Source organism: Lutra lutra, chromosome 7 (genome assembly GCF_902655055.1).
Source record: "Lutra lutra chromosome 7, mLutLut1.2, whole genome shotgun sequence".
Classification (NCBI taxonomy): domain Eukaryota; kingdom Metazoa; phylum Chordata; class Mammalia; order Carnivora; family Mustelidae; genus Lutra; species Lutra lutra.
Window position 1 is genome coordinate 48,127,383 of NC_062284.1, and position 15,302 is coordinate 48,142,684.

Genomic DNA, 15,302 nt, shown 5'->3' on the forward strand with positions numbered 1-15,302 from the left:
CACACACTGACCAGAATGCATACATATTGCTGGGCAGGAATCTAAAATCCGCTGTGCTAGAAGGGAACCTCTTTTACTTACTGTGAAAGGATTGAGGGAAGGCAGAAGCCGTTTTGCCCTTGGTATCAGCCTTTTTAAATGCTGCGTGTCTCTTGCCTTTCTCATACATGAAGGAGAAAACCAGGTTTGTTGCCTCCATTCTGAATGGAATCATGAGACTAGATAGTAGCTGCCATTTCAGATAGCTAATTATACTGCTTAATTTTATTTAAGGCTTTGCAAGAATATTTGGATGACCTACCCTTTATTATGTGATGGAGTGATTAGAATAACTTTTATATTGCATTGTGGCTTTCTCTTATGTGCGTCCCTGTTGTGCACAGATGAATTTGTAATGCAGAATGTCAGCAGAGTCTATATTTAATTGTACCTGCTGTTCTCATTCATTAGAATGCAGTCCCCAAGAAATAACTAGATAGATATATTAGTTGTTGTCTTTTCATAAGACAATTAAACATAATGAAAGATAATGAAAGGAGGTTCCTGCAGCACCCTTGGAACAGTGCTAGGAGAGGGTACCAGGAGGGGAGACCTACTAATGTGTCCTCTGGCTCCTGGCATGCAAGCAAAACCGTGTAATTGCTTTATGGAGGGAAGAAGTTGTAGAGAAGTTTATTTCTGCTTTCACTGTCATCCACAACAGAGCCACGTGCCATATTTCAAAACTGAGATCACGTTCCCTTAACAATTTTAGCCATGGCTCTTTCTAAAAGCATCCAGCGAGGCTTGAAAGCACAGAGCAAATTAAATATTTTAAGTATAAAACATAAACGATACCAAAAAAAGAGCAGAAGTAGCAGATACCATCAGCACTTGGTAGGAATAGATCACAACAAAAAGGGAAGCCTCGATTTGTGTGGTTTTCCTTTTCTGACCAGAGAAAGCATGCAGTGGCTTGCACAAAGTCAACATTTTCTTTGGAGCTAATCTTACCAGGAAACAGACACATAGATCCCTGTACAAAGCGCATCGGGTAACTCCAGCTATAGTGTAGTGAAAGTGCTTCTATTTATCTTTTCTGAACAGCCCCCTCGGCACCCAGCCACATCATGACTGAGGGTAGCCTCCCACTCTGACCCGCGATTGTGTTGGGAGCGGGGGCTGGGGTGTGGGCGGTGGGGCTTTTTGTGGAGAGCGGCAGAAAGCACATGCTCTCATGGGCTCCGGTCTTTATTAGCAAGCTTCAGCCTGATGCTGTTTTTGTGGATTGTTTAATGGCTAATTGATGCAGCGTGTGTCAAGATACAGTTTCTTGCACGAGGCGGTTATGGGTGGCAACATGGGTTGTCTCAACATGATACCAATTTCCACAGTCAATTTGGTCAATTCAGTGAAAAAAAGAATGAGTCAGTCCAGCCTGAAAATCAGAGCCGTTTCTGGAGGTTATTGAGGCAACCATGGTTGGTTGACCAAATTTTTCATGTTTGAACCAGTTGTTTTCACATTTTGTTTACATAGCCTTAGTTTTGGGGGGGAAATAGTCTTACAACACACAGAAGTGACTCTTAAAAATTCATGTCTTTAAATATTTATAATCACAATCAGGCCTTCTAGTGCGTATCAGTTTTGAGAGGGAATAACCTTTTTGCCATTGGCATATAGTATGGGATCATTGTAATTAACTGATGTTTCGCATTTTGTCATCAGTAGAGTAGGAAAGTGACCACGGTGATGGGAAAGCACCGGAGACACTATGGAGAATAAGTCAAATTGTGTTTTGAGGCTGATTTTTTAAGCAGTTTTATTGATCTATAACTCGCATGTCATCAAATTCACCCATTTTAAGTTTATGATTCAGGGATTTTTAGTAAGTTAGAGAATTGTCCTGTTATCCCCATAATCCGTTTTGGAACATTTCCATCACCCCAGAAAAGCCCTCATGCCCATTTGCAAACAATCCCTGCTCCCAGCCCCAGGGAACCGCTGATCTATTTTCTGATTTTATAGAATTGCCTTTTCCGGACATTTTATAAAAACAGAATCATAAAACATAATTTTTTTTTTTTTTTTTTTAGTAAACCCTATCTGTAACATGGTACTCGAACTCAGTGACCCTGCGATCAAGAGTCACATGCTCTACCAACAGAGCCAGCCAGGCGCCTTAATGTAAAAATCTTTGCTATCTCACTTCTTTCAACTAGCATAATGTTTTGGGGTTCATCCATGTGGTACCATATGTCATCCATTCCTTTCTATTGCTGAATAATAATTTGTTGTATGGGTAGAGCACATTTTATCCACCCATTTGCTAATAGACATTTGGATCATATCTAGTTTGGGGCTATTATGATAATGCTGTTACTCGTGTACAAGGCTTTATTTTGTTCTCTGTTCATATAACTCTTGAGTAGATAGGTGGGGGTGGTTAGTATCTTTCTTTAAATATTCGTAATCACAGTGAATCAGGTCATATGGTACATACCACTTTTGAGAAGAAATAACCTTTTTTTTATTATTAATCCATAGTTTTTGACCATAGTAGTTAACTGATGTTTCATATTTTGTTAAAAAACCGGACAGAGGGGTGCCTAGGTGGCTCAGTTGGTTAGGCATCCATCAACTCTTGATTTCAGCCCAGGTTGTGACCTCAGGGTCATGGGATCAAGCCCCACACCAGGCTTCATGCTCAGCATGGAGTCTGCTTCTCCCTCTTCTGCTCCTCCCCTCTTCATGCTTTCTCTCTCACTCTCTCTCTTTCAAGTAAAATATGGGGCATCTGGGAGGCTCAGTCAGTTAAGCACCTACCTTCAGCTTAGGTCATGATCCCAGGGTCTAGTATCAAGACCCACATGGGGCTCCCTGCTTAGTAGGGAGTCTATTCCTCCCTCTCCTTCTGCTCCTCCCCCTCTGCTTGTGTTCTCTCTCTCTCAAATAAGTTTTAGAAATGAATAAATAAAATTAAAATCTCTTTAAAAGAAAAAGAGTAGGAAAGTGACCACAAGGGTTATATGGTAAGTTTATGCTTAATTTTTATTTTTATTTTTTTATTTTATTTTATTTTATTTATTTGACAGACGGATCACAAGTAGGCAGAGAGGCAGGCAGAGAAGAGAGAGGAGGAGGAGGCAGGCTCCCTGCCGAACAGAGAGCCCGATACGGGACTCGATCCCAGGACCCTGAGATCATGACCCGAGCTGAAGGCAGAGGCTCTAACCACTAAGCCACCCAGGCGCCCCTATGCTTAATTTTTAAAGCCATTTTCAGGCTGATTATTATTCAGTTAGAGGCTCCTGTAGATAACCATCTACTGTTATCTTATACGTGATGTGAGACCCTGTTTGTAAATTCTCTTATTCTTCTCACTTCCTGGTATCTTTCTAATCTTCCGAGTACTTCAAATTATTAAACAGAACTATATCATAACTGCCTATTATCTATATGGGATGTCACTGCTGCAATTCAGATATTCATTACATCATCAATAAAACGCCCACTTACTGTGAAATCTCACTGAAGGAGTGGGCAAATATTATGACAGGAGATTCATGTTGTGACTGGATAATTGTTAGCTCTTCTGAGATCCCAGCTGAATAGCACTTGCCATCCTGGTAGAAGGCGGTCTTTAGGTAGAGCTCGTATAATGAAAGTGAACTTTATTTAGAACTGGGTCTGGTTTAGTGTGTTAGATAACCCACTTCCTGACTTTCAGGGGTGAGAATCATTGTCATTACCAATTCTACAAAGCAATAGCTCCAGTATATGTGGTACATTCAAGTTTACAAAATGTTTCTCCCATTTATTTTATTTATTTAAAATAGCAATTTGTTGAGGTCCAGCTCTGTTATAGACACTGCTAAGTACACAGTCCCACTCAGTTTTCCTAACCACCTTGTCAGCGTGGGAAGATCAGATACCATCTATAATCTTATATATCCTGTGCACGTGAGCACACGCACACAGGCACACTCGCACACTTTCTGTGTCATCCCTGCTTCCTCTGAGAGGGTCTGACCAACAGATATCTATTCTGATTCCCATAAAAATCTATCTGCATAAAATGACTAAATTTTTTTCTAAAATGAAAGAAGATAAGAAATAGCTGATTTAAAAATGGGTACTTGGCATTGTACCTTTATCTCAATTTCTCCAACATGGTATTGACCTCTTGGCCAAGATAAATTAATATCAGACTCCTGCGAGTTAGAGAACACCAAAACATATTTTATATCTAATGCTAAGAGAATTAGAGTTAATTTGTTTTTTTACCAAAGTGTTATGTTTTACATTCGATGAAGCTTGTTTCTTTTTAGTGGTATGAAGAGGACCTGTAATTTTACACACCTCATTTGTATTTTCTTTGAGAAAATGTCTCAGTTAAAATCAATGCCTTACTATTCATTTAAGCTCCCTTGTCTTCAATAAAACTAATTGATAAACCCTAATAATTAATGGCCTGATTAAACCAAAATGACTTACATCTGCCCTGATGATTGCCATTTATAATCAGTCACTTTAATGACTCCTCTTTTTGCACTTTGCTTACAGAAGAAAGGTTATGGTGTTTTTAAGTGAGCTGAATAAAAAGCTATAGCCTTTCAGTTGCTGTTTGTTTTCCATAACTTGAGGCTGCAGTAAAATAAGCGTAGACACCAACTGCCCCCTTAAAAGAAACTTTTTACCTTATCTGTCATGTTTGTGGCTTGGAGTGAAGTTGAAAACAAACCAGAAGAGATCACTTTAGTATTCCTGGAGTGGTTCTCAAGAGTTGTCGAATTTGCATATTTTAAGTGAAAACTTGGAAGTAATAAGTTCAGTGGCTGCATACTGGGATTGTTGACACCTCAGATGCAAGGTGGGATATTTTATTTAGGTGAAATAAAACTTAAATAGGAGGAGCCATCCTCATTCCAACATTTAAAAGAGATCCAATTTGCTTCAAATTCTGCGAAATGAATTAAGATTTAGCCTAACTAAATAAAGTCCTAATGTCATACTCTGTCTGTTTCAAAAAAAGGTTTGAGGAGCGCCTGCCTGGCTCAGAAGAGAATGTGACTCTTGATCTGGGGATTGTGAGTTGGAGCTCCACATTGGGTGTAGTGATTACTTAAAAAATAATAATAAATACGAAAAAATATTTGAGGCAGCTTATGATATCAGGTCAAAACAATGAACAGAAGATAAAAGACAAGAATTTTAAAATAAAGAGATATTCCCACTTCTACCCAGGAAGCAATCACTGCTACGGGATTTGTCCTCCAGCAAAAACAACTAGGAAACTGGACAAAATTTATGAAACATCTGTTTTCAGACATTAGATAATAAGTATTTCAGGACTCTGCTCCCTGAGAAAAGGTAACAGATGAAGTAAACTCTGTAATCACCCAAGCTTTCTGCCTTGACACAGTTTCTGGATTGCAGCATAGGGGGAGGGGACTCAGACAGAGCCCAAAAGTCTTACTGAGCTGAAGAGACAGAGTTTGGAGATCAGAAAAGCCAAAATGGTTAGAATTTACAGGGTAGAGCTCTAGAGAGGCAGGAATTATGCAGAGAAAGAACTCAAGCAACTTATTAGAGTGTCCTTAAGTCTTTAGCCAAATGACCAACCTCTGCATTTATAGAGTGAGGTCTTACAAAGCTAGACAAAGAACTACTGTCTGGGAAAGAATATTTCTAGGGAAGTATAAGCTAAACAATTCCTAAAGCTTATACAGAGTTGGAAATTTTTTTAAATTCCAATCAACCAGTGTGGAAAGACCTTGTTGAATACATTGGAGCATTCAAGAGAAGCTTTTTAGAAGGGTCATGCTTACATTAGAGGTTACTCTAGGCTCTCCATGAATAAAGACTCTAAAATAAGCTTCAAAATGATTTGGTTATCTGCAAATAAGTTAACTACCTGCCTGTATCAAGTTCAGCACTCTTTGAAGGATTACAACTGAATTCAGAACTTAACAACGTAAGATTCACAATATCTGGCATCCAAATAAGAATTAGTAGGCGAACAAGTATTTTTCTGATAATGGATGAAAGATCATAACCAAGAGGGGAAAAAAAATCAATATAAACAGTACCCCTCACTCCCCACACCTGAGATAATGGACCTAGCAGATAAGGACTTAGAGCAGTTGTTATAAATATTACAAATATATTCAAGGATCTCAAGGGAAACATGAGCAATATGAGGAGAGATGAAAGTTCATAAAGAATCAAGTGGAACATCTAAAGATGGAAAATAAAGTATCTGAAATAAAAATTTCACATGATGGAATTAACATTGGATTAGACAGTACAGAAAAAAAAATCAGTGATACTAATGTTAGAAATAAAGAAAATACCCAAAAATGCTAGAACGTAAAAAGACATATATATATATATATATATTTATATTTATATGTACATATAAATATATATTTATAAATATATACATATAAATAAAATATATATATTAATATATATATATATTGCACAGGCTCGTTGATCTTTGGGACAGTATCAGGAAGTCTAGGGTATATGTGTAATTGGAGTCTCAGAAGGAGAGGAGAGAGAAAAGGAAAAAACAAGCAATTTGAAGCAATAAAGACTCCAGACTTTCCAAATTTGATGAAACTCATAAGGCTGTGGATCTAAGAAGTTCAACAAACCCTAACCAGGATAAACACAAAACCATACCAAAGTGCAACAGAATAAAGAATTTAAAAACCCATGATTTAAAAGATCTTTAACATTTTCAGAGAAAACAAAATATAGAATGAAGAAGAGGAAAAAGAAGGAGGGGGAAAGGAAGAATAAATAATGACAGCGGACTTCTTGTCTGAAATTATACAAACTACAAGATATGGAAAGATATTCTTAAAATGTGTGTGGGGAGGACCCTATCAATCCAAAATACTATGTTTTGTAAATATACTTTTCAAAAATAACAGCAAAATAAGACTTCTTTAGGCAAACAAAGCAGAGGAAAAAATTCTGCTTATTGCCAATAGGCCAAATGTTGAAATTATTGAAGCAAAAGGAAAATGATACCAAATGAATGATTAGCCTACACAGAGGCATAAGTAGCACTAGAAATGGTAAACATGTGGATATATATAAGTTTTTCTGACTTTTAAATTTAAAGGATTAGAGCAAAAATTAAGACAGTACAGTATGGAACTTGCAACATATGTGGAGAGAAGATCTATAATAGTAACACAAAGGATGGGAGGAATAAAATGGAAGTGTATTGTTGTAAGTTCTTACATTATAAATGAAATACCCAAATATTACTTGAAAAGTAAACTGAGAAGTTAAAGAAACATACTGTAAATCCTAGAACAGCCATTTTTAAAAAGAAAAGAAAAAAGCTTCAAAGAGGGGCTGGCAAAGCTTAGTTCACAGGCCCTTTGGCTCAATGCCTATTTTTATGAACAAAATTTTAATGGAACACAGCCATACCCATTAATTTATGTATTGCCTATGATTGCTTTTGCACTACAGCAGCAAAATTGAGTAGTTATAACAAAAACCATATGGCCCTCAAAGCCTGAAATATGTTTTTTTACAGAACATGTCAGTCTCTGGCTTAGAAGCCCATGGTAGAGATCAGTGGAAAGATAGGTAGAACCAAACTAATCCAAAAGAAAGCAAGGAGAAAAAGAAAAGAGAAACAAAGTGCAGATGGGACAAATAGTGAGATGGTAAGATTGAACTCAGCCACATAAATAATTACGTTAAATGTAAATGGTCTAAACACTCCAGTTAAAAGCACAAATTGCCAGACTACTGAAAAAAAAAAAAAAAAAAAAACAAGACCCAACTGTTGCACTATTTGGAGCATATCTACTTTGAATATTAAAGACAGATACAACTTCTAAACACTGACCAACTTATTATGGGATTCATAATATATGTGAAAAGGCAAAACTGTAACAACAGAAATTGGTCTGTGGTTGCCAGAGGTCAGGGAGGAGTTGACTATAAAGGGGCACAGGGAACTTTCTGGGGTCACACAAATGTTTCGTAACTTGTTTGTGATGTGGATACATGGATGTATACATTTGTCAAACTCGTCAAACTACGTTCAAAATGATTGCAATAAAATTGGTGTTTTAAATGAATAAAATTGATTTTAAAAAGTAAAATAAGAGAAGTTTCTCTTCAGATATTTTTAGCTAGACAGTAGTTAAATCAGAAGCAGTCCAGGAGGTTATGTTAGTCTTTTCTGAATGCTGGTCTAAAGACCAGCTCTGTTAGATTGGTTTCCAATTCAGTAGATCTGTGGTGGAATTCAAAAGTTGGCTTTTGGTTTTTGTTTTGTTTTGGTTTGGTTGTTTTTAAATGCACAACCAAGTTTGGGAGCTCTTTAGTTGCATAATTCTCATTGTTTTTATTATAAGAAGTATGCCAATTGTTCAGGAAGAGAATCCCATTTCAATTATACATAAGCAGTGTTGTTATCCTGAAATCTCATGTACTGTATTTTGGTAAAAGAATATGCCAGGGGCGCCTGGGTGGCTCAGTGAGTTAAAGCCTCTGTCTTCAGCTCAGGTCATGATCCCAGGGTCCTGGGATCCAGCCCCCCATCGGGCTCTCTGCTCAGCAGGGAGCCTGCTTCCCTTCCTCTCTCTCTGCCTGCCTCTCTGCCTACTTGTGATCTCTCTCCATGTCAAATAAATAAATAAAATCTTTAAAAAAAAAAAAAAAAGTATATGCCAGTGGGTCCCTGGCCACATTTGCCTGAGGGGCAGAGAGCGGGTCTTACTCATGTTTCTCTCCACATCACCTACCATAATATCTGGCACATGTTAATGCATCAGTAAATATTTGTTGAATAAGTGTTTTTGAATGACGATGGATTCTTTCCAGAGTGAAAAATGTCATTTAAAAATGTGTTCATTGATAGTGAAATGTATTTATTCTGAAGTATATGCCATTAAGTGGGGAAAGATTCAACTCCTTGTTGGGTCCAGTTCTCTGGACGAGCACATTTCCCCATCTGTTTAGAAGAGATATCATTCATTCTAGAAGAGATATCATTCATTCACTGTTTGTTCAACAAATGTGGTTTCTTGTCAGTACCAGACACCATTCTAGATACAGTAGCTAACACAACAGATAAGTCCCTGTATTTGCGGAGGTTCCCTTTAACAGTGGAGGACAAGACAACAGATTTACACATACATCTGTGATGGGAGGGTATTGCTGTTCCCACTGGGTCACTGGGGAAAGCTTCTCTTAAGAGGATTACATTTGAGTAGAAACCTAAAAGAAATGAAGGAGCAAGCTATATATATATATGGGAGCAGAGTATTCCAGGGCATGGAACGCTGAGGAAGGAGCATGTCTCGCAAGGAAGGCAGTGAAATGAAGGTGACTATGGAGAGAAAGGAATAGGAAGGGTGTGAGCCCAGGGCTAATGGGGACCAGCTCAGAGATGGCCTCACAGACTATTATGAGGGCTGCGTTTTGTGCTGAGCTGGGAAGCCCTTGGTTTTAGGCAGAAAAATGACATTGTCTGATTTCGTTTTCCAAGGATCATTTTCAAAAATTTTTTTAAATAAATAAAAGGATCACGTTAACCACTGTGTTCAACACAGACTGTATAGAGGAAGCATAAATACAAGGAGACCAGTTCGGTAGCCTTGTTGAGGAATGTGTCCACATGGTCTGACAAAAATGCCTCCTCGTGAACATTAAATTGTTTTTATCGTTCTACTTACTGCACTTGGGGAATTACCTTCTTTTAGCTAGTATTTTACTGAAATACAGCTAAAGTTGGCTGCAGCAACAACAAATTATTTCCTAAATTGATCAAAATATTCCACTTTTTGTTTATAACAGTTTTGTTAATTATCAATAAATAGATAATAATACTTTATATTTATGGGGTGTTTGGCCTCTTAAAAGCAATTTTACATTGGTTATCTCATCTAATCCTCACCATTCATCAATATTGACACAGTAGCTATTATTGTCTCCCTGCAAAGGTAGAAACGAAAATATCATCTGCCACATTAAATTCACATGCCAAGTTTGTGGCTGGGCCAAAAAGACAAAAATGCAGGTCCTCTGTCTCCTATCCTAAATCCATTGTTTTTGTTTAAAGGGGTCTGTTATGTTCAAATGCTATCTCAAGGTATTACTGGGAAGGAGGGTTACTTCTATTAGCAAAATTAGTGTATTGTTTAAAAAGCCATTAACCAGGGGCGCCTGGGTGGCTCAGTGGGTTAAGCCGCTGCCTTCGGCTCAGGTCGTGATCCCAGGTCCTGGGTTCGAGCCCCACATCGGGCTCTCTGCTCAGCAGGGAGCCTGCTTCCTCCTCTCTCTCTGCCTGCCTCTCTGCCTGCTTGTGATTTCTCTCTGTCGAATAAATAAATAAAATCTTAAAAAAAAAAAAAAAAAGCCATTAACCAGTGAGCAAGGTACTGTTGTCAGAAACATACACCCAGAGATGTGTGAAGCATATTCCTGCCCTGTGAACTTACTACTTGGTGTGGAAATACCTACACCAGTAAATACGGTAAATAACTCTGATCAAACCGTGTGACATACTTAGTCCCAAACAAATGGCACAGACAGTAAATGCTTTAGCAGTTCAGAGGAAGCCAGGCCTCGGTTGGCCTGAGTAGCTAAGGCCATAGGGTGGTGGGGTACTTGAGTGAAGTATAGGATTCATTCAGGAAATATTGAGGAAGGGGTTCTCAACCTGGGGGCGGGCAGGAGGGAGAGAGGAACACACAGCATGAACAAAGGCTTGGTGATGGAGTGTTCTGTTTCTTCTGACACCATGATTAAGACAGCCCAGGTGTAATACAAAGGATGTGGGGAGGAGTGGATGTTTGCTGCTTTCATAGACTAAGTGTTCTCTGGGAAGAACTAGGCTGAGAGGTGAATGTGCAAAAGTCACAGAGCAGGCTTGCATGTAAGTTAAGATCTTGGAGAGCTGAAAAATGCAATGAAGTTCTTATTTACACCTTGCCTTTTAGAGTATAAGCTAGCAATTCTGTTGTTTTATGGCTCCTCTCTCTATTGATCCACCTAAGTCAAAAGTGTATCTGATTAAAGCTAAAGATGTGTTAATTTGGGTGTGGCTTGTGATTTCCAGGCAGCTCCTTCTTCCGGGAGCTCAAAATATTTGTTCATTAACTGTCTCCATCTGATGTGGTGGCTTAAGAGTGGTTTAAAGCTGTCGATATATAAAAGAGCAGGTTGTCCAAAAGAAAAATACTTAAAATTGAGGGCCTCTAATGAGAATTGGATTTGGAAAATAAGACCAGCCTATGTGGAGCCAGCATTTCTTTCAGTTCCCTGGACAGTCTCTACCACAGCTGTCTATGAAACGTATATATGGGGCCAACTCAGAGTTCACATTTAGGTTGGCAGAGGTCAGGGACTATTGTACTTCCTTAACCAGGGGAGAAATGATGTAGTAAACATGGTAATTTTCATATGGGCATAGTATAAGATTTATAATTCAAATTGAGGAAAGTTGGAGGCAGAGAGACTAGCTGGTAGGAGAACGTACACCAGCCTACACATTGTAACTTGTATTCAGAGAGTGCCCCTAAAGGGAGGATAGAGTATGTCTTGTGTGAAGGGCAGGCTTCCAAGACCTGTTCTATAGCCGACCCCTGATCACTGAAACAGAATGATCAACATTAAATCATACTTTGTGTGTCTGGTTTCCATTCAGTTAGTCTCTCATCTGTTCAACAAATATTTATTAAGCACATACTACAGCCCTGAAACTCTTCTAGGGGCTGGGAATATAGTAGTCAATGAAAGAAAGTTCTTTGTCAGTCAGGCAACGTGAAATGAGCGCGTGTACGCGAAAGTGCCTGGCACATCGCCTGTCACATAGGAAGTAGACTTCAGTAATTGTTGGTTACTGAGTTTGAACTTGAAGTTTGAATTAAGTACCTGCTATTGGCAAGATTCTTTGTTGGGGTTACCTTTTGCGAAGTGGAGGGTCAGGGTTGACTGACTCACATGTTTTTTTAATGTCACATGAAAAAATTGAGTCTCTTGCTCCATTTTGGGGTAATTCAGGTCACATGGTATATTAAATATAACAAGTTGTCCGTTCGAGACCACTTTTGCCATTGAAGATGAAACGTTGAAGCAGGTGCTACTCTGTACCATCGACAGTGGTGTGCTCTTGTCCTGCTGGGATGGTTTTGGTGGGCTCCCTGAATTCCTGAAATGGCTCATTGCTGTCACTGACAGTGCTTCGCAGAAACCCTTTGTGTCATTATTTAGCAACCGACTGCCTTGGCAAAAGCTATGTCACTTCTTTTGTTAACTCTAACAGCAGTCAAAAGTGATGTAAGGGAAGAGAAGGAGAAATTAAACAAAGATCAATACGTGCATATATGCACACACATCCACATGCCTTTTAGACCAATTTCTCAGTGTTATCTGAAATAGCATTTGTCACCTAAAACCAGGAGATAACAAGACTACGTTCTTTTGTCATTGCTTCATTCAGATATGACCTGTTACCAGCAACATAGGAATGATTTTTTTTTTTCCTTGTTGGCTTCCCTTTGGCCTTACTGCTTCTTAAATGGGAGGAGTAGTTTCACATCGACAGCAAAGCTAAACCTTTTGGTGCAAATTCTTTGCAAGAAGATTACATTTTCTTATCTACCTACTTTTCCTGAAAGCCTGGGGATAGGATGATGGATGCATTTACTGTTGTGGGAAGCCAAGATTTTATTTGACTTTCAGTTGAAATAAACCCTTGCTTCCATAGAAACCTGAAATGGTTGGAAGTGAAGGAGTTAGGACCTTACATTTTGCCTCCAGATAAAATGCTTTGCATTAAATTTGTGATTAGAATTCCGGATTGAACAGATGATGTCATTTCTGCAATATGGTATGGTGTGCACATGTGCTTTTTGAAAACACACGCTGTAAATACAGAATTAGTTACCTGGACTTTTCTGATTCCTCTTTAGATGTAAAACCCTCCAATATGCTAGTAAACACAAGAGGACAGGTCAAGCTGTGTGATTTTGGAGTTAGCACTCAGGTAGGTCTCTTTTTTTTTCCCCCTCCCAGGTTGTTGTCCTTTCTGCAACATTCACTTTTTATTTTCAGTCTTACTTTTTGGATTGAAAAATCACCTAGCTGCCAGACAAACAGAACTGTGCATCTCCTCGGCTGGGAATGTGTTATTCATTTTTAATCTCTAAGCGCGTTTCCTTCATCAGAATATGATTGTTCATTGTTTAATGACAGTAAAAACTGCTGATATTGTAATTACTACTTACGAATAGCAAACTTCATTGATATGCAGCTTTGATATGAAAGCGTTTTGACCAGACAAAAGGGAGGGCAGAGTGGGAGCTGTGCCTGGGGAGCCCAACTGGCCCACAATAAAAATTAATATTGGGAGCAACAATGGCGGAGGGCCATTACAATGTGCAGCACAAATTTTAATTAATTTCCATTTTGGGCCTCCCCTGAGAACCCCGGTGATAGTGACCCATGAGCGCGCTGTGATGTTGATTTGAATTGCAGCCACCTTTACTCCCAGCCAAACACGAAGACCAAAGCGAAGGTCATCGTTGTATTATGGGCTGTCAAAGTCTGTTATCCCTCCAGCGTATTTAGTGTTCATTCCGTTCTAGCAAAGCGCAGGCTTCATTCACATCTTGAGCCATCTGACTAAAAAATGAGTGTGTTCAGATTCTACTTCAAATTGACTTTTTATATCAGGCGGGTTTGGGGTACTAAAAGCGATAAGCATCCTGCTTAAGTGAATTGTTTAAGGTTATCTGCTATAAACTGTAATGCTGTGCTTGTCTAAATTGGAAATCACATTCAAAAGAAAAGAGAGATTTAATCATTTTTAATGCCTTTGTAGATAAATTTGTTCCCTTTTACATAATTTTTAGTTGATTTATAGAAATGATGATTGTAGGTTAAATGAGGAATAATTGCCCATTTTATTTCCACATTATCTTTATATTGTTCTAACAGACTGTTTTGTCTCATAGCTGGTGAATTCTATAGCCAAGACGTATGTTGGAACAAACGCTTATATGGCGGTAAGTAAACTTATGCAAAAATAACATTTAAAACCAACATCTTTATCTTTATGTACTTGGTAATGTAGAATTCTTGAATTAATTCAACAGCTTTATCCTAACAGATCATAAATTACAAAGTCAATCCAGTCATGATCTGATTTTTAAATCTTTCTAAAAGGCATTGAGGTTTTTACAGGAGCTGCCAACTTATCTTTTTAGTTGACTTTAACTATTTGGTTCTAGTGTGAAATTGCTGAGTTTTGAAGTTTAATCCTACAGAAAAATGGCCCCTTGGAGCACATGGGCCGCTTCGCCACATTGTTTACCTAATTAACCCCTCAAGTATCCCAAAATGTCAGTTGATAAGATCGGTTGTTTTTTTCCCAGGAATACAAACACGCTTTGTTACCTGATCAAAATTAAATTTTTGACACGACCAACTCTTACTTACGGATCTCTGAACGTAGCAGGTTGGGCAGGAAATTCTCTCTCTCGGATAATAATCTGTATTCTGTTTACGTGTTGGGTTCGTGTCTGTCGGATTAATTCCTCTGACATGAATTTACCACATATAAAAATTAGAAGCCCAGAACTGTTTCAAAGACCCAATGTGGACTTGGCTTCAACCTTTCCTTTTTTTTTTTTCTACCTTTTAAGTAAGGGAAGTCATTTGGGGCACAAATGCTTTTGTTTTTTTAGTTTCCACAGTCACTTCAAGAGGGGGTGTTGGGAGAGACAAGTAGGAAGGTTTTCTAGTATCATTTTTGGAGCCAAGTTTTGTTTTAACACCTTAAGGCCTTTTTTTTTTTTTTTTTTTTTAAATGAGGATTCTGGATTTACTCAGTCTGTTTTACTTCCAATAGTCTTTATATGAAGTTAAGCAATATTAGTATGGATGGAACCCTGGTTCTTATTCTCGGTTCATATATTATCTTGATAAAAAGATATTAATGTGGATGGAACTCTGGATCTTATTCTCAGAACAGGATGAGCCTTTTTTTTCTTATTGAGGTATCAGAATAGTTAATTTTTGTCTTGCCTGGTTTTTAAAGAAAATTCATCCTATCTCATTTTCCTAGGTAATGTGGAAAAATAATAACCTCTAAAGTCATCGTGTCTGTTTATATAAAACATAATCGCCCTCTTGGCTCTACCAGGTTAGCGAGATTGGTGAGCCACTTTCACAATTAATAAACCCCTACCAAATGCCACAGTTTCCGTCCTTGAAAGAATTACGGAACACTGTGATTTAAAAATAAATAAATAAAACTACTATAAATGAAACAA

At 38.2% G+C, this 15,302-nt stretch overlaps 1 protein-coding gene across 8 annotated transcripts in view; it reads left to right on the forward strand.

The window, feature by feature from the left end:
* The window catches only part of MAP2K5 (mitogen-activated protein kinase kinase 5), a 253,962-nt gene that overhangs the window by 122,559 nt on the left and 116,101 nt on the right, over nucleotides 1–15,302 (forward strand). For all 8 annotated transcript variants that reach the window (XM_047735597.1, XM_047735598.1, XM_047735596.1 and 5 more), the window contains exons 14-15: nucleotides 12,939–13,012; nucleotides 13,983–14,033. In XM_047735597.1, coding sequence (XP_047591553.1) covers nucleotides 12,939–13,012; nucleotides 13,983–14,033 — 125 coding nt within the window. The remainder of the gene's footprint in view (nucleotides 1–12,938; nucleotides 13,013–13,982; nucleotides 14,034–15,302) is intronic.